General features: G+C 40.2%; 2 protein-coding genes across 3 annotated transcripts in view; one reads left to right on the top strand and one right to left on the bottom strand.

Annotated features, from left to right (window-relative positions):
• The window catches only part of RIMKLB (ribosomal modification protein rimK like family member B), a 112,969-nt gene that overhangs the window by 82,119 nt on the left and 11,064 nt on the right, over positions 1–19,786 (bottom strand). The window lies entirely within an intron of this gene.
• Positions 8,616–17,805, top strand: AICDA (activation induced cytidine deaminase). Its single transcript, XM_045186916.2, has 5 exons — positions 8,616–8,715; positions 13,345–13,492; positions 15,293–15,563; positions 15,933–16,048; positions 16,462–17,805. Exons 1-5 carry the CDS (start codon positions 8,708–8,710, stop codon positions 16,513–16,515), a joined length of 597 nt encoding a protein of 198 aa, XP_045042851.1. The 5' UTR covers positions 8,616–8,707; the 3' UTR covers positions 16,516–17,805.

Here is a 19,786-nt window from a genome sequence, read left to right on the forward strand (position 1 = left end):
AAATCAAGAGGTGTTGAAAACAAAAATTACTATGAAAATGTTTATATGAAATGAATGACACCTTCTTAATTGGTTAAGAGAAACCAATTTCTTTGCTGCAAAATAATCTCTAACTTCATAACGTAAAACAAGTATGCTCTTTTATGTTGCTATTATCTTAGAGAAACTGGGATTGAAAGATCTGACATAGGGTAATAATTGATCCAGGTATAATAATTCATAAATTATTAATTTAATGTATAATTAAAATACAATTCATAAGAATTAATATATGTTCTAATGACATAGAGCAGGAATAATTTCTCTCTTGCCACATAGAAACTAAAAACATATCATTTATGCACATAACTCCTAGCTCAAATCAACATAGTTATAGGTATAATAAAATGTATATTTATGTGATCCTGTTCATCTTAATATAAAAGAGTGGGGGTTTGTTTCAGGGCCGGTCCTACCATGGCACTTGCTAATTATGTGATATTACAGAGTAACTTCACAACCGTAAACTGTCAGTCCATCTGTGGCTCTGAGAATTAACAAGATCATGTTTTCAAAGGTTTTGCACCTATAATATTTTATATTTAATAAAACGATAGGAAAGAAAAATGATAGAACATATTTTCTGCTTAAGCTGATAGATTTCTCCCTGTTTTTTTTTTTTAATCCTCACCCAAGGATATGTTTTTATTGATTTTTTTTTTTTTGAGAGAGAGAGCGAGAACAAAATCATTAGTTGTCTCCCATAGACACCCTGACTAGGGACCAAACCCAAAACACCTTGACAGGTGCCCTGGCTGGGAATTGAACACACACCCTGTTTGGTGTATGGGATGATGCTCCAACCAACTGAGTCACCTGGCCGGGGCTTTCCATGACTCTTTGACTTGCTGGTTTGTAGTGAGTAGGCAGTACCATGCAATGGGTGGACCAAACCATGAATACTAGTTTCATTACAGTTCAAGCTTTCTAATTTAAATTTAATTTTTTGCAGCATCCATAATCTTTTTTTAACAACAGAGCAAGATCCAGGTTTAGTTTTTGTAGGTGAGCCTGGTCTGTCAACCTCTGGTGTGCTTGAACTTGAGAGCTTTGGATAGCAGATAGGGTTTAGTCCCTTGAAGTCTCTGGATTAATCAGGAATTTTTTTTTTAATTGAAGTGAAATCCACATAATATAAATTAAACATTTTAGAATGTACAATTCAGTGACCTTGAACCTACATTGTAGTTAACAACCACCTGTATTTACTTCCAAAACGTTATCACCCCAAAAGAAAACCCCTTTCACTCTCTATTCCTCCCTACCCCCAGTTTCTGAGCAATCATCAGTCTGCTTTCTGCCTCTCTGGATTTACTATTCTGGATATTTCATATAAATGGAATCATGTTTGTGGCCTATTGTCTGCCATAATCAAGATTTTTAAGATTATCTGTATGGTGCATACATTACTAATTGCAGAGCGTATCCAACACAGTTGTCTCAGCAGGGAGAACTTTGATTTTACTTCTTTTATGCTGTAGCTGTACCTCCTTTAAGAAACCTGGGATGAAGGTCTAAAGTAACCAGGATGTATGGGAGGCAGGGCCATGTTGCATAAATGATCCAAAGTGCTGAGTGTGCTGAATGACTTTGTGGTGTTTTTGTCTAATTGTGCTGAGGTCGTTGACTCTTCCCGTCCACCTCTAGTAACAAAGTGAAGAGATCCTCCGATGGTACTTTTAGCCAATGTGTGGGTGGATAGGGGGAGGGGGAAAGAAGTGGACATCCACCCTGCTGAATTACATACTACAGAATTTGGAGCTGCTGATACAGTCAGGCACTTCTTAACAATGGAGATTCCTTCTGAGAAATGGGCTGTTAGGTGATTTCGTAGCCTGCACAGCATGTTGCTGTACAAAATATGCGAGATTAAATCAGGCACAAGAGAAAAACGATGAGCTCAAGAAACTCGGTGAACATGAGATTTATGAGGCTGCTGCCGTAATATGGCCTACGGTTCACAGCAAACTTTTTTTATAAGTGGAAAAAGTACACTCTAAAATAATGATTAAAAGTGTAGTATACTAAATACATAAACCAGCAATATAGCTGTTTATCATTACCAAGAGAACCAAGGAGGAAGAATTTGCCAATATGATGCCAGGACTTCCTACAGCAGGAGGTGATCTATTAGGGATTATTTAGATAGAAATACAGTGTGAGAACCTCAAAACTACTCACTCACATTTTATTACTAATCAGAAAACTTTGAACCATGGGAACAGATAGCTTGGCGATCACAATTTATGTTTTTGAGAAATCAGTTTTCTAAATAAATCAGCTATTGTTATATATATTTTACCTCCTTTTTACTACCCTTATATATATACAAGGGGTATGTATGTATATGTATTTTAATCCTCACCCAAGGATATGTTTATGATTTTAAGAGAGAGAGAAACATCGATGTGAGAAACAATTCGTTGCCTTCCATATGCACCCAGACCAGGGATTGAACCCACAACCTAGGTATGTGCCCTGACTGAGAATCAATCCCTCAACCTTTTGACCACCCAGCTAGAACTGTTAAGATAATATTTTATAAAAATAGTTGCTCTTTATAGACGACCTTCCATGCACTAAGCAACATATAGTATCATCTGTTTTCAATACTTTTCTGCAAAATAGTTGTTTCAACTCTCTGAACCTCAATGCCTGAAAATCAGGGTAATAATCCATACCTGTTGGACTTCAGTGAGATAATATATGGAACATGCTTAGCACAGAACCTGGCATTAAGTAAGTGCACATAAAAGTTAGCTGTTATTACCATTATTTGTTCAGATTTTGCACATGGGAAAAAGAAAACACAGGGCCTTAGACAACATACTCAGAGACACTTTGGTGGAGATAGAACTCAAACCTGTATGTGCTTTATTACAAAACCGCACTTTTCCCACCACCCTGTACTATATCTTGTATGTGCATGATCAATGAAGCTTCTTTAGTTAATTTTCCCATCAAAAATAACTTGTTTTCTTTAGCCCTTTTCCCATCCCTAGGCTTTTGATGAACGCTTGCTTAGCTGCTCTCTCAACCTCAGTAAGCCCTAGGCAGCTGCACAGCAGAAGTTCAGTGAGTAATTCCTGTATAGGTTTAAAGTCCTGTCCCTCAACTTCTTCATACCCCAGAGAAATAAAGTAATATGCCTGGCAGTGAATTGAGAAAAACAAAAATAAGGAAAAGCAGAAGTTGAAGCACTCCAAAAATCACACTTTTACCCACAAAGACCCCTTTCTGGGCTCTTTCAAAAACAACAAAGTATCATATTGAACAATCTACCTGGTGTCCAAAAATAGTGCTTGGGGAGCCAATGTCTGAGCATCTCGGCCTTCAGACACAGGAATGCAGACCATGGAGGAGCCCCAGGGGCCTTCTGGACTCACATGCTGGCCATAATGAAACCTCACCTGTGCTGCTCGTGGTAAAGATTAGCAGGGGTGAAGGCCAGATGTCCAAGACTTACCTCAGCCACTAGAGGCACAATTTCCAAGTCATGTTGTTTTTGTCAAAAATAAACTAACCAGGTTGTCCTGGGGGTTTTCAAGAGAAGTTGGTAAAGGGAGAAGGCAGTTAGTGAGAAAAATAACTTTTAAAAATAGCTGAATGAAACCCCACAAAATTGGGTTGTTTTTTTTTTAATCTCACTAACTCTAGGAATGAAAAATGCTATTGTAATTATTAAAAAATGTATTTTTCCATCCTTTAAAAGAAGGACGGTTCACAGGGAATCCAGCTTTTAGAGAAATAAAGGTATTTTCGAGTGCTGGACAGATCATACCTCTTTAATAACATTTTTTACAGCCATTATGCAAGCTACTTAACTGTCACTTTTGTTAGAAAGTTTTCCTTAAGAAGCTCCTATGACATATGAATAACGCCTCAGTTTTGTAGTCATCTTTGTTTTGATACGAGCCATCACTCCAGCCAGACCATGCGCTCATGGCTGCCCAAACGGAGCGTGCTTCAGACAGTCCTGCCCTCGCCCCTATCGTTCCGTCACCTGGAGAGAAGCTGAAAAGTGTTAGCAGGCACGTCCCAAACATCCCAGTTCCCTTGCTTTCACAGTCACACACGGCGGCCAAGCAGATCCTCGGAATGACCGCGTGAGGAAAGAATTCTTTCCCCATGTCACACGTTTCCTAAGTCAAAGGGCCCAAGTCTCTCTACCCTCAAAGACTGTCCTCCAGGAATGCTCTACTCCATACTTTTATTTATTAAACTTGTATCCATTTATCCAGGTCTCAATCAAGTTGTGATTCTCTTCTTCTTCTGAACTCACGACACTAAGTGATTTTGTCCTGTTACTGGGTTAGAGAAGAGGGGAGGAGACAGCTGTTCGAGATGCTTTAGCAAGGACTCATGCTTTCTCTAGAGAATTACAGAATCATTGTCCCCGATTTCTTTTCCCTGTTAAACTGTAAAATAAGAAATGCTCACCCTAGCTGGTGTGGCTCAGTGGATTGAGTGCTGGCTTGCGAACCAAAGGGTTGTTGATTCGATTCCCAGTCTAAGTTGCAGGCCAGTGGGGGGCATGTGAGAGGCAATCACACATCGATGTTTCTCTCCCTCTCTTTCTCCTTCCCTTCCCATCTCTAAAAATAAATAAATAAATAAAATCTTTTTTAAAAAAGAAGAAGAAATGCTTGAGGATCTGAGGATATAATCCCAAACAACCCATGTTAGGCTGAAATTGCCTGAAATCCATGTTTTATCTTCAACATTTACATGTGCTACATTAGCAACCACACTTGTGGGCCTGCCAGGTATGGGCTTACTCTCCATACAGCAGAGAATTCAAATTGTTGAGATGTTCCATCTTGTGAGGCCTTTTATTTTTTACATGGAGGTGGGAGAGAAAAATGGAGAAAAGGCTATAAGCTTAAGGAAAACTAACGTGCATATTTTCTTCTACTCTAAATACTTTATGTTTAAAATTACTTTTTATTGATTTTAGAGAGAGAAAGGGAGAGAGGGAGAAACACTGATTTGCTTTTCCCCTTATTTATGCATGCATTGGTTGTTTCTTGCATATACCCAGATCGGGGATCTAACCTGCAACTTTGGCGTGTCAGGACAATGCTCTAGCCAACTGAGCTGCCTGGCCAGGGCTACTCTAAATATTTTTTAAATAAAAAATACTGGTTTGTCCTAATCTTTGCATAACTTTTACGTTCTAGGGTAGCATACGTGTATCCTGGTCCCGACCTCTCCCTGGTCTATTGCTACGCGCTTTGGTTTGGGCCTCTCTCCAGACGCGCATATCCTATTTAAAGAAGAATAGAGTTGGATGAATACTAAGGTTCCTTCCACTTTGAGATGTTACGATTCCATAATTTTCAGGTTCCATTTTTATTAACATTTAATTCTTTCATATGTCATTTAAGTATTGTCTTTTTAACAAGATTTTATTTGTTTATTTTCAAAGATAGAAGAAGGGAGGGAGAAAGAGAGGGAGAGAAACACCATTGTGTGAGAGATACATCAATCGGTTGCCTCTTGCACACCCCCAGCTGGGGACCTGGCCCACAAGCCCAGCATGTGCCCTGACTGGGAATCGAACCAGAGACTTTTCAGTTCACAAGCCAGCACTCAATCCACTGAGCCACACCAGCCAGGACAGTATTGTCTATTTTTAAAGCTTTTAACAAAGTTATAAATTCCTTGAAGAACTAAAATGTACATCGTTGTTCCCCTTCAAAACAGCCTCATGCTTTCTCATAGTAGACCTTCAATAAACAGTAAATGAATGAATTTCAGTTTTCAAAGATGGTGCTCATACTCATCCTATATTCGAAACCCCCTTTTTGGGTAGAACCAAGCTATGTAACAGCACAGAAGAGGAAAGTAATGAGTCATAAGATAGGAGGCAAGCGCATTATGATGGGAACTGCTCTGCTAATGGGAGTACCAATCCTGAGCAAAAGCCTCCCAACTCCTCCGGTGAGGGGTTGACTGTCTGCAGTGTGAGGATGACAACACAGCAAGCACTCCCACGCTGATCCTGAGAACTGAAATCTTACTCAGGGCCGTGAAAGGGGAACTTTAAAGAATGGCAGGCACAGAGAACACAGACGGTTTTAGCTGTGCAGACCCTGGCCCGGACCTAGACAGGAGCCCTGAGAAATGGAACTCCCTTAGAGGAAGCTCAGGTTCATCCAGCCTAAGGGATCGCAGGCTCCTAAGGACAGTGCACTTGAGCCAGCACCCTCAAGCCCTGGAAGCTCAAAAGGACAAGGAAGATGATGGCAGTGCCACTGTTTTGTTAGTACCTTCTTAACAGGGGAGCCAGAAGCAGCGACAAAACCCAGTAATTCCACCAGTCCTGGTCTGCTTGGACCATGGGGGGCTGACAGAGTGAGCTCTAAGGTGAAGACCTGAGGTCCACAGGGTAGAAGCTTTGTTTTCCAACATAGCTCCAGCGCCCAGCACCACAGCTGGCACATAACAGGTGCTCCATAAATAGTTCTCAAATAAAATGAACAACGTAAGTATGACTGATGGCACTGGAGAGAGCGAGCTCAGGGAAGAGCTCTCCCTCAGTAGGCAGGGGAACCCATACTTCAGAAGATTCTTTAATTGAAACTGGGTGACATTGACAAGGGGACAGTACAAAAAACTTTTTGGTCCATGAAAAAAATAATTCAGTTAATAAAAAGTTATCTTCAACGGGGGGGTGGGGAGAGATGGTGCTCATAAATTACTTTAAAAAAGCACTTTTTGAATTGCTCCCAAGGGTGCAGAACATCAAAATAAACACAACAGAATTTTTTGCTTTCAAGAATCTTCATTTTCAAACTGAATTGGAGAGAATCTTCTTAATGTTGTCATACACTAAAAGGTAAGATTTTCAAAAAAAAGAAGGAAATATACAAGAATGTATGTTGAGTATTTTGTGTTGTGTTTTTAGCTTTTTCCAACACCCTATCAGCTCTATTTCATGAAATGACACAAATAAATATCCACAGATAAATTCTGCTTCAGAAACCAGTTTGAAAAGTTGACTCAGTAGCTGCCTTTCCACACTTTCTCCCATACTGCCTGGATCGTGAGCTCATCATCAAACTGAAAGAAGGAGAAAACATTCCGGTTAAAAAGGTGGCCAACAGGTCCTCTTTTGACAAAATGAAGAGCTCAGAGTCCATGTTTCAATTAGATTTAGATTTAATTACTTGCTAGGTCAACTGTCTAAACTTGTTATATGGCAGAAAAGTTATACCTTGCATCAGCCATTTATTCAGTTTGCCTGACATATGCTGTGTGGAGAACGGACTGCAACTGAAGAAGGATGGAAGCAGGGAGACCAGTTGGGAGGCTAACTGCAATAATTCAAGTTGCTTGGACCCAGAGGTGGTGAAAAGTGGTCCAGGTTTTGAATTTACTTTGTAAGCAGAGTTAACAGGATTTGCTAATGGATTAGGCATGGGATTTAAAAGGAAGAGAGCAGTCAAGGAAGACTGCCAAGTTGGTCTGAGCAATGGGAAGAATGACACTGCCATTGAGGGAGAGAAGATGGCAAGAGGAGCAGGTTATGTGTTGGGAGACAGAACAGGTGCTCAGTTTTAGGCATGTTTAAAACACAAATGGAGACGGAGGAGGGAGATGGAGACACTTGCCTTGCCTTCAAGGGAGAGATCCAAGCTAGAACGATAGATTTGGGAATCATCAATGCATAGATGTATTGAATGCCTTGAGTTAGGCAGAGAGCAGGAGCCCTACTTGTTTTGCTTACCATTGCAACTGCAGCACATGACACAATTCTATCATTAAGTTTCTATTGAATGAGTAAGTAAAATGCATATGGACTGAAGTAGGAGGGCAAAGCAAAATCTGTAATAGACCACTTTGAATAAGGGCAAGAACTTAAGGCTTCCTATTTGAAAAGCCCAACCCATTTTCCAAGTTCAATGTAGTCATTTAGATCCTGATTCTGCCTGATTCTATAAACATTTTTTAATTGTTTGGGATGCTGCTGCTTCTGACTTCAAATTATTATGTGGCTTTCGTGGAAAGATGGCTTATGCAAAAATTACTCTTTGGTGTAGTCATCTAGTCTTCTGGCAATTCTTATAATATAATCAGAAAAAAAAGTAGTGGTTTGGGAGGCAAAATTTCTATGTCCTAAGTCCTACATAACAGACTGAGTTTACTTGCTCAGTCACAAAGCAGGAACTGTTAGCATTGGTCTCTACTGAGATTCAGAGATATTGTCTAATTAAATGAGGAAATAGATGTTTTCAGCTCACAGAACACAAGATGCTATTTAAATGAGCATTATTATTATTACGCTTTTGCCATTATACCATAATTACAATTTACAAAGTGGTCATGCTACTGTCTCCTGATCTGTGTTACCTGTGGGGCGTCGATTGAAGTTTTAGAGAGGCAGCCTGAAAGAAACCTATACATTAAGCAGAGTGGCCTTCAATCATTTTACCCATGGGACTCTGCCTATGACAACCACCCATCTTCACTGTGCCCAAACAGGAGGAAGGCCTTTGGGGGACCAGGTGGTGATGATGCTGTGGGGGGAGGAGCCCAAAAGGGTAAGCTCAAATTTGAATGTACAGGGCCAAAGCATTGCCAGTCAGTGCAGCAGCTGTGCTTGAGGCAAGCTTTCCCTGGCCTAAGACTTTGGGGAGCCAAGAAAGACACTCTGGAATCCACTATGGACAGGTAACCAGATGATCTCCTCACGGGTGGCTGCTTTGGCTTTGCTCTCCCGGCAAATCTGAGCAATGAGATTGGTAGCTATCCCTTTCTCTCCTGTCACTCTCTGATTCACAAGATCTGTTTGGTCACTATGCAGATTTATTTCTCTGGATCTGTCTCATCCTCTGTTCAGATCTTACATGTCGTGCCTAACTTTCTCTCTCTTTCATATTTGAAACAACTTTTATGACCATGTATTGACCTGTCCTGAGAGTTCTACTGCAGTTAGAACTAGTTTGTGGTAATAATATCAACACAGCAAATGTTCAGAGACTCAAATCATGAAAAAAAAAAAAAAAGAAAGAAAGAAAGAAAAGCAATACTTATACTAAAAACAGTAGTGGTAATTGTAATAATAATTTTGTAAATATTCAACTATAAAAACCACTCGAAGATAAACTTTCCTAGGGAGACTCTACTGAGTAATTTAGTTACATAGTGAGGAAATTATTTTTTTAAGTGCCAATGTTCAAACTTAATAGATTGAAGAGCCCTGGCTGGTGTGGCCCAGAGGAGTGAGCACCAGCCTGCAAACCAAACTTAATAGCTTGAAAATCACTATGACTGTGTCTATTATAAGGAGGAAAATTCAGTCAAGCAAATTATTTAATGTTATAGGTCCAATTGTGAAGCAGCTCAGGGTGTCTTTACTGTTTAGTCTTTCAGTTTCTTTAGACATGGCTGAACTTCTTAAATGTGTATTCTGCAAGACTTTTAACAATGTCTTCGCACAGTTTATGTCAGTTGAGTTACTATCACAGAATTTATTCTATTCCTACTTTTTTTTATTCCTCCAAATGTATGAGAATAATCTCAACTTACTTCTTTTACAAAGAATTTACACAACAGAGTTAAGATTTTTAATGGCAGAGTAAGTGTTCTTCAGAACAATTTCTTGAGGGCAAAAATGTTGAATGTCTGCTCGGTTTCAATGAAGGGTTGAAAACCAATCTGAGGTATAAAGGGCTCAGTGGAGATATTTGTGTATAATGAAATGCAAAACAGGGGTAAAATCAGTAGCTGAAATTCAGAGAAAGAAATACGAAAGGAGGAGAGATGCAATTCAACAGGAGGGAGAGGGAGACACATAATGATCGTTAAGGAAAAGAGTGCCTGCCGAGCACATTAGTGATGGCACGGGGCAGGAGAGGATGACGCAGGCGTGATCACGTTTCACGCAGTCCTCTCTGGTTTGCATTGCTGGGGATGCAGCCAGCGTTCTGCCTCGGGGAGCACAGCTGTTCAAACAGCTGTCAACCTGCAGGCCTAAAAACTGCCTCTGCAAAGTCCTTTGTGCTCAGAAGAGAAACCTAGAGAAGAACAGGGTGCTGGAAACCGGCTCCTCACTACAGCTGAAGGGAGCCGGTGGATCAAGAAAGCTAATTAACAGGTCACAGTCACGCAATTCACTTCATTGTGACAGGGAACTCCTGGCAGAAACAGTGAACGACTGCATTTTCACGTGGAGTAGGACGTAAAAGTCCATCTGAATTCCTCTACCTACTTCGTGTCATTTTCTATGACTTTCAGAATACTTTGTCCTCGTCAGGGTAGCAGGTCTGGTCCCTGCCACTCTGCCTTCAGTGCATGATCTGGTTGCATTACCTGCCCCCACCCCGGCCTTCTCACCCATACAGCCCAGAAGAGTGGGTTAAATGTAAAAGGAATTTATTGGTATGAGGTGATGCTTACTCTATTTTAAACTGATTGGGCCCCAAAGAGAATTTTTTTTCATTTCAGTATTTATTAAGCACTCTTCTTCAGTACATAGTAAGCACTTATTATGTATTCAACTTATCTATGCTATGGGTTATTATGTGCTAAGTATGTAACACTAGTAATGGTGATGATGGTAGTGCCATGGTGATCACCATAACAAGTTACTTTAATTTAAAATAAAGCCAGTTATTATCAGATTTTTGTTAGCATCCATTTTAGATTCCTGCCAAATGTGCGTTTCTAATTCTAAAATAATATAATTGACTAATTTGCTATTGTTTGACATGCCTAATGTGTACATTTGTAATAAATTTAGTTCTCTGCCTCAGGTTTTAAAGTGTATTCCGATAAGCTCCATGTGTGTGAATTGAGACATTGAAATTGTGACAGCTATAAAAAAGCTCTTGTTCTTGTTTATCTACTTAATAAGGTTGACATTTGGGTACCTCATTTTTAAGTTCAGGGTCTATCTCATGTATCACATTATTAAAATAATTATTCTCAACATATGCCCACACACAGACTGGTAAATTAAAGTTCACAGAAGCTTTCTTCACACTAGCCCCAAAGTGGAAACAACCCAAAAGTCCATCAACAAGTGCAGGAATCAACAAAACGTGCTGCATCCCTGCAATGGAATGTACTGTCCAGTGGAAGGGACAAACTACCCACGCATGCAACGTCAGGAATAAATCCCAAAGCCATTGTGCTAAGGGAAAGAAGTCAGGCACAAGGGGAGAGATCACGGACGATTTATATGAAGTTCTGGAAAACAAGAAGTAATTTATAGTTGGGGAAAGCAGACTAGTGGTTGCCTGGGGAAAAAAAGGGAGGAAGTGGCTGAAAAGGTGGATGGAGAACCTGGGGGCGGTGTGCCCTGGCACCGTTCTGTATCTTGACTCTGGTAGCAGTTTGGGGCATTTACATCTGCCAGTATTCATAGAATTGCACATTTTAAATGAGCGAAGTATGTAAATTATACTTCAATGTAAAACAAAAAGTGAAAAAAAGTTTCAATTCTCTTGCCAGCAAACGGTATTCAAATCCCTGACCGTGTTTATTTTTACAAATCCTTTGCACTTCTGCCCAATGCCATTAGGTGGCAGCATTGTTTCCACAAATTGGATAAACACATTTCTGGAAAAGAGGGACAAAAACCAGAGACACTATTAGTGCTTTGGGATTGACCACACTGTATAGCTTGTGTTATGTTCACAACTGCAAAGGAACTTGAGCTAGCAGAAAGTATTTCCACAAATTCAATTTAGTGCTTACGATATACAAGGCGCTGTGCTAGGAGCTAGGAAACACAGAGGGAAAGGACCAGTCTCTCTGTGTGAACGTAGCATAATATTTAGATTACATTGCCAAGTGAAAAGAGCAGCAGAATACAAAAGTACAGAAATGAGTTTAATCAAAGTCCTGTAAATATATGCTTGTAAAAGACCAGAAGGAAAAACAATCTTAATAGTAATTGTCATTAGACACTATGTCTAATTTTCATTAGACACTGATATTCCAAATTTTAAAATTCTTTAGTATTTTAAATTTTATAACTCTCTACTTTTTTGTACTACTCAAGTTGACAAGAGTCAAGTATTGCTCTTATACTTCTAACTATATATGTTACTCATAAAGTGATTCTTTCAAAACACAAAGCCTAATTGGGGAGACAGATACCAGCAATCACTTGATAACAAAGGAGGAATTCCTTGATAGAGACAAACTGGAGAACAATGGGAAACTACAGAGGGTTTTTTGTTCTTATCAGTCGATTTTTGCCTAGTAACTTTGGGATAGTGGTGGTGAGAAAGGTCTTACTAGAACAGCTGAAACTGTGACTGTCATCAGGCTTTGAAGGAATGTGTGGGTTTTGCACAATAGAAAAAAAGTAAGGAAGCTCTTAGTCAGAGAAAGCTCCAGCAGCAAGATGTCTGGACAGAAAGAAGAAAGGAGACTAGTGCCAGGGAACCCAGCTGCAAGAGGGGGCCTGAAGTGGTGGGGAACGGAGGGAAAGTACCAGGAAAGGAAGCTAGAACTGTAGATGGATGTCCAATGTAAAAACTGGCCTAAATAACACATTTTAGAGTTTGGAGTTTATCCTGTGAGCCAAACAGAATCCTTAGGGGGTTCTCAGCATGCGATGACGTGGCCACACCTGGGTTTTGGTGAGATCGCTCTGGTATGGCATGGAAAATGTTATTTTGGAGGGACTTGGAGGCACAGAGACCAGTTAAGAGGCCAGGACAACAGATAAAGTGAAAGATGAGGGCTTGGACTGACGCAGAGAATAGAGACAATACAGCAGGCACAAATTCAAGAAATATCTAGAGGTTTGAATGAATAATTTTTTATCACTAATTAAATGTGAGGAGGGGAGAGCAAGAAGAATGAAAGAGGATCCCCAGCTTTTAGCCCGGTTACCTGAAATGGAACATTTGGGAGGAGAAGTGGGACAGTCAGGGCAGAGGGCAGTTTGGGAACACTGTTTTGACCACGTTCAGTTTGAAGTACAGATTGAGCATTTAGGCAGACACTGCAAGGGAAACCTGAAAATGTAATCATGGGACTGAGGAACAAGTTTGCCATTCCAAGGTATTGTCACCTAGAAGAGAACTGTGGAAGGGGACTGTCCTGTGAGCTTGCATGGCTTTGGGTTCCTGCTATCTTTCCACTGGTCTTACATATAAGCATGAAAAGGAGTTTATAATGGATTCCAAGCACAGTAGGTCTCAGGCTTCTGGCAAAGGAAGCAAAGGTATCTTGTCTGGTTTGGCCCAAGTGATTGTAGGTTTAAAAAGAGCCGAAGGAAAGCCATGAGTGACCAGAGAATAAGCTGTACCCCTGCACTTTCCTTCCTCCTTTCACCCACAGCCTCCTGATGAAGCAGAGGAAGTTTCTTTACCATTTCAAAAACGTCCGTTGGGCTAAGGGTCGCCATGAGACCTACTTGTGCTACGTTGTGAAGCGGCGAGACAGTGCCACCTCCTTTTCATTGGACTTCGGTCACCTTCGAAACAAGGTATCAATTAATATTTGCTTCCCAGGCAATTAAAAGCTATACTGTGGGCACTTGTAGAGCACCTGCCTGCTGATGGTACTACTTTTAGAATGTTTTGCTTCTGTCCCCACTAGATTCCTGTAATATTTTGTTTTCTTTTTACTGTCCATGAAACCATAATAGATATGATATGCCCCAAAGGATGTCATTTAATGTCCTCTCCATCATGCCGGGCACATTAATGCCAGACCTTGCTTCACTGCCAAGAATAACTGCCCCTAAACTTTCCTCCCCTTTCTCCAGCATCCAAATTGCCTTTGAGATTAAGGAAAAAATCAAAGGTAAGAGCGTTTTGACTTGGGGGAATATTATCAACTCATTCAAGCTAAATTTTAAATGTGAAAAACAGCCCTGACTTGTGTGGCTCAGTGGACCGGGTGTTGGCCTGCAAATTGAAAGGTAACTGGTTCAGTTCCCAGTCAGGGCCCATGCCTAGGTTGTGGGCCAGGTCCCTGGGTAGAGGTGTATAGGGGTGTGTGAGAGGCAACTGATAGGTATTTTTCTCTCTCCTTTCTCCCTCCCTCCCCCCTCTCTAAAAATAAATAAATAAAATCCTCTTTTTAAATGTGAAAAACAAACTGTGTCTTTAGAATTTTTGAAAATTAAGGAAGAAAGTCTTAGGAAAAAGTAATGATGACCAGTTCTGTTTTCCAAATGATTTCTATTCCCTCCTGTTCACACAGAGCATAGGCCAGTGAATACAGTCGGCATGGCAAGCCCCAGAAAACTCAGGGAAGCCTCAATTGGTTGATTAATTAAATTGATCACTCAACATCTAGAAGATCAGAGGATTACATTTCCAAAAAACTTTTTCACCAAAATCCAGATGGGTTTACATAATCTGCTGATGAATATTTCCTCTCTCACAACATGCAGAGACATCTGGTCTTGGTGGCATCCCAGGGAAGAACCCGTGGGTGGAATGACAGCGGCTGGCTCATTATTTAGTACTTATTTCACTATCCAGTTCTCTTTGCCTTCTTTGTCTTATGTAAATTATCTCACTGCAATTATCTTACACTGTAATCTCTGTCCTATTTGGTACCAACCCTTTACTACCCTCTCATGTGATCCTCATAACACCATCCCAGCCCATTTTACTGATAAGATTAGAAGATCCAAGAGTTGGGTAATCTGTTTAAGTCACAGGAGGGGTGATGGAACCAAGGTCTTCAGATTCTGGGTCTCATCTGCAATCCTAAATGGACTTGCTATATCTCACTATTGCCGTTATTATTACAGTCACAGGGATCATACAGTGAGCAAACACATTATTTAGTTGCTTTTACAACACTGGTCTGCCTCTCCATAGTCTATTTTACCTTTTCCAGCCCTCCCAACCCTAAACTTTCCACCTAGTGATACTGTGTATTCCCACAATGCTACATCACTAGGCACTTCCCAGTCATTTTCCTCCTCCTCAAAGGCACAAAAACTACAACTACAGTCACTTCACAAACACATACTAAATCTGTACTGAGATAGTGTCATGCTATTCCATCCCAACTCAACTCATTTGGTCCTCCTCACACCACAGAAAACCCACAGCCTTTCCCCACTCTGCAGGGCCAAGGGTGCGAAGGGTTTGGGCTCACCACTGTGCCTTTTTGGGCAGTTGCTTAACCTTTCAGTAACCTAAGGACAGAACTGTCGCTGCCCCCAAAAGATCACTGTGGGAGGGAGATGAATTAATGACTGCAAAGCTGCGGGCGCCGCAGTACAGGTCAGTAAACGTGAACAAGTCCTCTGCTCTCTCCCCAGTCGGGTTGCCACGTGGAATTGCTCTTCCTGCGCTACATCTCCGACTGGGACCTGGACCCTGGCCGGTGCTACCGGGTAACCTGGTTCACCTCTTGGAGTCCCTGCTACGACTGCGCCCGGCATGTGGCTGACTTTCTAAGAGGGAACCCCAACCTCAGTCTGAGAATCTTCACCGCGCGCCTCTACTTCTGCGAGGACCGCAAGGCTGAGCCCGAAGGGCTGCGGCGGCTGCACCGCGCGGGGGTGCAAATCGCCATCATGACCTTCAAAGGTAGGAGGGAGACCTTGCTTGCTGGTCCAGCTCAGAGAAGCAGCTGGCATTCAGGATTGCAGTTCAGACTGAGAAGATTCAGGGGGGACATACAGGGGGCAAAATTATACCGAGATTCTAGTTCACCGTTGGAGCCAAAACTTATCAGCTAGGGGAGCATTTGAGATCCTGCTTCTTGGCAGTTGTCAGTTTTGGCTCAAATAAACTCATAAAAATGCAAAATAAAAATCAACTAGAATTGGAGGAAAAGAATTCATGACTTGGACACAGGCTTTAGGGGAAATGAGAATTTAAAAGGGACTGGGGATTCTTCTTTCCTCTTGATTTGATATTTGAGCTATATTCTATTGCTTCCCTCCCTTTTTAAAGATTATTTTTATTGCTGGAATACTTTCGTGGAAAATCGTGAAAAAACTTTCAGAGCCTGGGAGGGGCTGCATGAAAACTCAGTTCGTCTATCCAGGCAGCTTCGACGCATCCTTTTGGTAAGGGGCTCCTGTGCTTCTAGTGTTCTTTCTCTCCGAGTCATCTTTTCCTGGAGCTACGTATATTTCTTACGTTTACATGTACGTGTGTGTACCTTTCCTGCGTGTGCTTGTCCATTTATCACTCCTTACTTTTCCTCCGATGAAAACCTTCGTTTCTCTTCGTCATTCTCGTTGTCATTTCTCCTACAGTTGAGTCTGCTCTTCTGTTGTTTCACAGTTCAGAGCCCTCTGCTAAGTCCCCTTCTCTTCCCTTCTCTTTCCTCACTCACGTGTCTGACCTGTTGGACTCTCCTCGGGATTTATTTCCTCCCTCTCCTCTCCCCATCTCCTCTTCCTCCTCCCTCCCAATTTACTTTCTTCCAAAATGTTACAAAGGCATCCACTGAGCTTATTTCTCTCCTTCTCTACAGCCCCTATATGAAGTTGATGATTTACGAGATGCATTTCGTACTTTGGGACTTTGATACCAACCTCCGAGACTGTCACATACAATGAAATATCTCTGAAGATAGTGGGTAAAAGAACCATCCTTCAAGAATTCTGTTTTTCTTCAACTCTCAATATCTTAGAGTTTAGAGAAATAGTATTCATATGTATATGACTTTAAAAATGTATCTTGAAAATGGAGAAGGAATACAGGCCCAGTAGAGAAAAGCGGCAGCTGGTGCACTTTTTTAATGCAACAGCGTCCCCTACTGGGGATTGACAGAACTGCAGAGTCTGGGAGCGCCTAAAGTCGATGTTCTACGACTGTTTAGGCAGGGAAGCAGAAGATAAATCCTTACAAGCATTGTAAAAGGATAAAATGTTTTCATAATCAGTATCCTTTTTTATTTGATTCATTCTGAATTTCAATAGCAGTGATAGATTTTTACACTCTTCCTTTAAGGCTCACTTTCAAGTGAACAGATTTCCCTCAGGTCATGTATAGAGAACCTCTTAATGAGAAACTCTGGGTGACTGTAACTGCAAGCCATCTCTTCAGAGCATTAGTATCCAAGCATGTGCCGCACGTTTTAATCATTTGAGACATGTTTTTATGTTTGTACATAAGAGGATTCGGGGGGGGGGTATGGAATATGCCTGGTCACCTTCAGACTATTTTATAATAAAGGACCTTAAAATGAATATGAGGACTGTGAAAATAATACCCAAAGTGCATTGATGCTTCTAGTAACAAAACTGGAAAACACATCCTTTTAAAGTAGTCCATAGTTTAGAAAACACACCCAAAGCCTCACACGTGACAGTTAATGAATGCTTGGAAGGGAGTGGCTTGAACATTGAGAAGAGAAAAATCTATATTTTGCTATGGGTCTTTTAACCTCAGCAATGTCAACCAGCTCAAAGTTTTCTATTTTTTGTACATATATGATGCCTCTCTCAAAGAAATGTTCACTATGTAAGAGAATGTAACAGAACAGAATACAGGGCAGAGAACATTAAATGCACAATTGTATTGTGTTATTCTTATTGTACATAAGTTTGTGAAAGGGTTAAATATTAAAAATCCTTATCATGTATCCATTCATATTTTATATTATGCTATATAGTGTCTAATATTTTTGTTATTATAATTTTCTTTTCAGATATATTGAAATAGATTCCTTAATGTCTCATAAATTTATGCTTTTAGAAATAATTCTAATAACAAAGTACATAATTGTAACATAGTCTAACATGTCATAAATTGCTATAAAACCATTCTTTTGACTTTTAGTAAATTTTTCCTACAGCATTTGATTCTGGCTCATTTCAATCAACTAAACAAATGATAAATAATTTTGGAAGTTTTAGAGAGAAAATGCTGAATGAAAGAATTCTAAAAATTATTTCTTTATAAAGTTAAATTAAGAAGTCAGTGTGATGAAATAGACTTGAGAGTCCACAAATTATCCTATTCGTCTATGTTCAACTGACTCCTGACCAGGGTGCCAGGACCATTTAATGGGAGAAAGCATAGTCTTTTCAACAATGGTGCTGGGACAACTGGACATCCGTAGGCAAAAGAATGAATGTGGGCCTCTACCACACACCACATACAAAAATTAACTCAAAATGTATCAAATATCAGAATGTCAGAACTAAAACGGTAAAAGCCTTAGAAGGAAATATCGTGACTTTGGAATGGTAACAGTCTTAAATGTCCCCAAAAGCAGGAGCAACAAGAGAAATCAAATTTCATCAAAAACTTCTGTGCATCCAAGGGCAGTAGTAAGGAAGTGAAAAGACAACTCACAGAACAGGATACAATATTTACAAATAATATATCTGATAGAAGTCTAGTATCCAGAATATATAAAGAGCTCTTATGTCTCATACCAAAGGACAACCTCATTTAAGAATGGCCAAAAGACTTGAATAGACATTTCTCCAAGGAAAATTTGCCAATGGCTAATAAGCACATAAAAAGATGCTCAATCTCCTTAGTCATTAGGGAAATGCAAATCCAACCACAATAAGATACCTCTCAAACCTACTAGGGTGGCTATAAACAAACAAAAAATCAATAATAACAACTGTTATTATGAATATGGAAAATATGGAGAATATGGAGAATATGGAAAAATTGGAACTTTCATATACTGACTGGTAAAAATAAAAAATTTGTAATCATTAGGAAAAATAATTTGGTCATTCCTCAAAAGTTAAACATAGAAATACTGTATAACTCAGCAATTCCACTCCTAGGTATATATCCAAGAGAATTAAAGACATATGTTCCAACAAAAACTTGTACGTGAATAGTCGTAGTGGTATCATTCATAACAGCAAAAAAGTGGAAGCACCAAATGTCCATCAACTGATGAATGGATAAAACAAATGTACAATGGTATTTTATTCAGTCATGGAAAGGACTGAAGTGCTGATACATGCTGCAACATGTTTAAAACTTGAAATCAGCGTGCTAAGGGAAAGAAGCCAGAAAACAATGCCACATATTATGTGATTCCATTTATGTAAAATGTCCAAATAGGTAAACCCATAGAGAGAGCGTGATTGCCAGGGCTAGCGTGAGAAGGGATGGAGTAACTAATTAATGGGTATGGGGTTTCCTTTGGGGATGATAAAAATGGTCAGGGGTTCAATAGTAGTAACTGTACTTAAAAAAAAAAAAAAAAAAAAACACTGAATTGTATACTTTTAAAAAGTCATTGTGAGCCCTGGTTGGTGTGTCTCAGTGGACTGAGTGCCAGCCAGCAAACTGAAAGGTTGCTGATTTGATTCCCAGCCAGGGCACATGCCTGGGTTGTGGGCCCGGTCCCTGGTTGGGGGTACAATGTTTCTCTCACACATATGCCTCTCTCTTTCTCCTTCTCCCTACTTTCCCCTCTCTCTAAAAATGAATAAATAAAATCTTTTTTAAAAGTAATGCTAAAAATGGTTATGATAAAATATTAACTTTTCATATACAGATGGTCCCCAAGTTACAATGGTTTGCCTTGTGATTTTTTGACTTTATGACAGTGCAAAAGTGATACGCGTTCAGTAGAAACCATCGGTAAATGCTGAATTTTCTTTTTTCCAGGCTAGCGATGTGCATTATGATTCGCATGATGCTGGGCAGCTCTCAGTTAGCCACTTAGTTAAGATAATAGGAGTCAATATCTAAGATGGACTGGGAACTCAGGACGGGAATGTAATTGCTCACGCATCAGAAACTCCAGGCCAGAACAAGGAATCTGAGTACTACATAGTTCCGGGTTTATTCTGTTAGAGTAAGAATGGGCCCGT

The sequence above is a fragment of the Desmodus rotundus genome, chromosome 3 (genome assembly GCF_022682495.2).
Source record: "Desmodus rotundus isolate HL8 chromosome 3, HLdesRot8A.1, whole genome shotgun sequence".
NCBI lineage: Eukaryota > Metazoa > Chordata > Mammalia > Chiroptera > Phyllostomidae > Desmodus > Desmodus rotundus.

Bases quoted from the DNA above. Each gene is read 5' to 3' on its own strand.
- AICDA (XM_045186916.2), top strand. The intron at 15,564-15,932 runs GTAGGAGGGAGA...CCCTTTTTAAAG, and splicing joins CGCCATCATGACCTTCAAAG to ATTATTTTTATTGCTGGAAT. The intron at 16,049-16,461 runs GTAAGGGGCTCC...CCTTCTCTACAG, and splicing joins AGCTTCGACGCATCCTTTTG to CCCCTATATGAAGTTGATGA.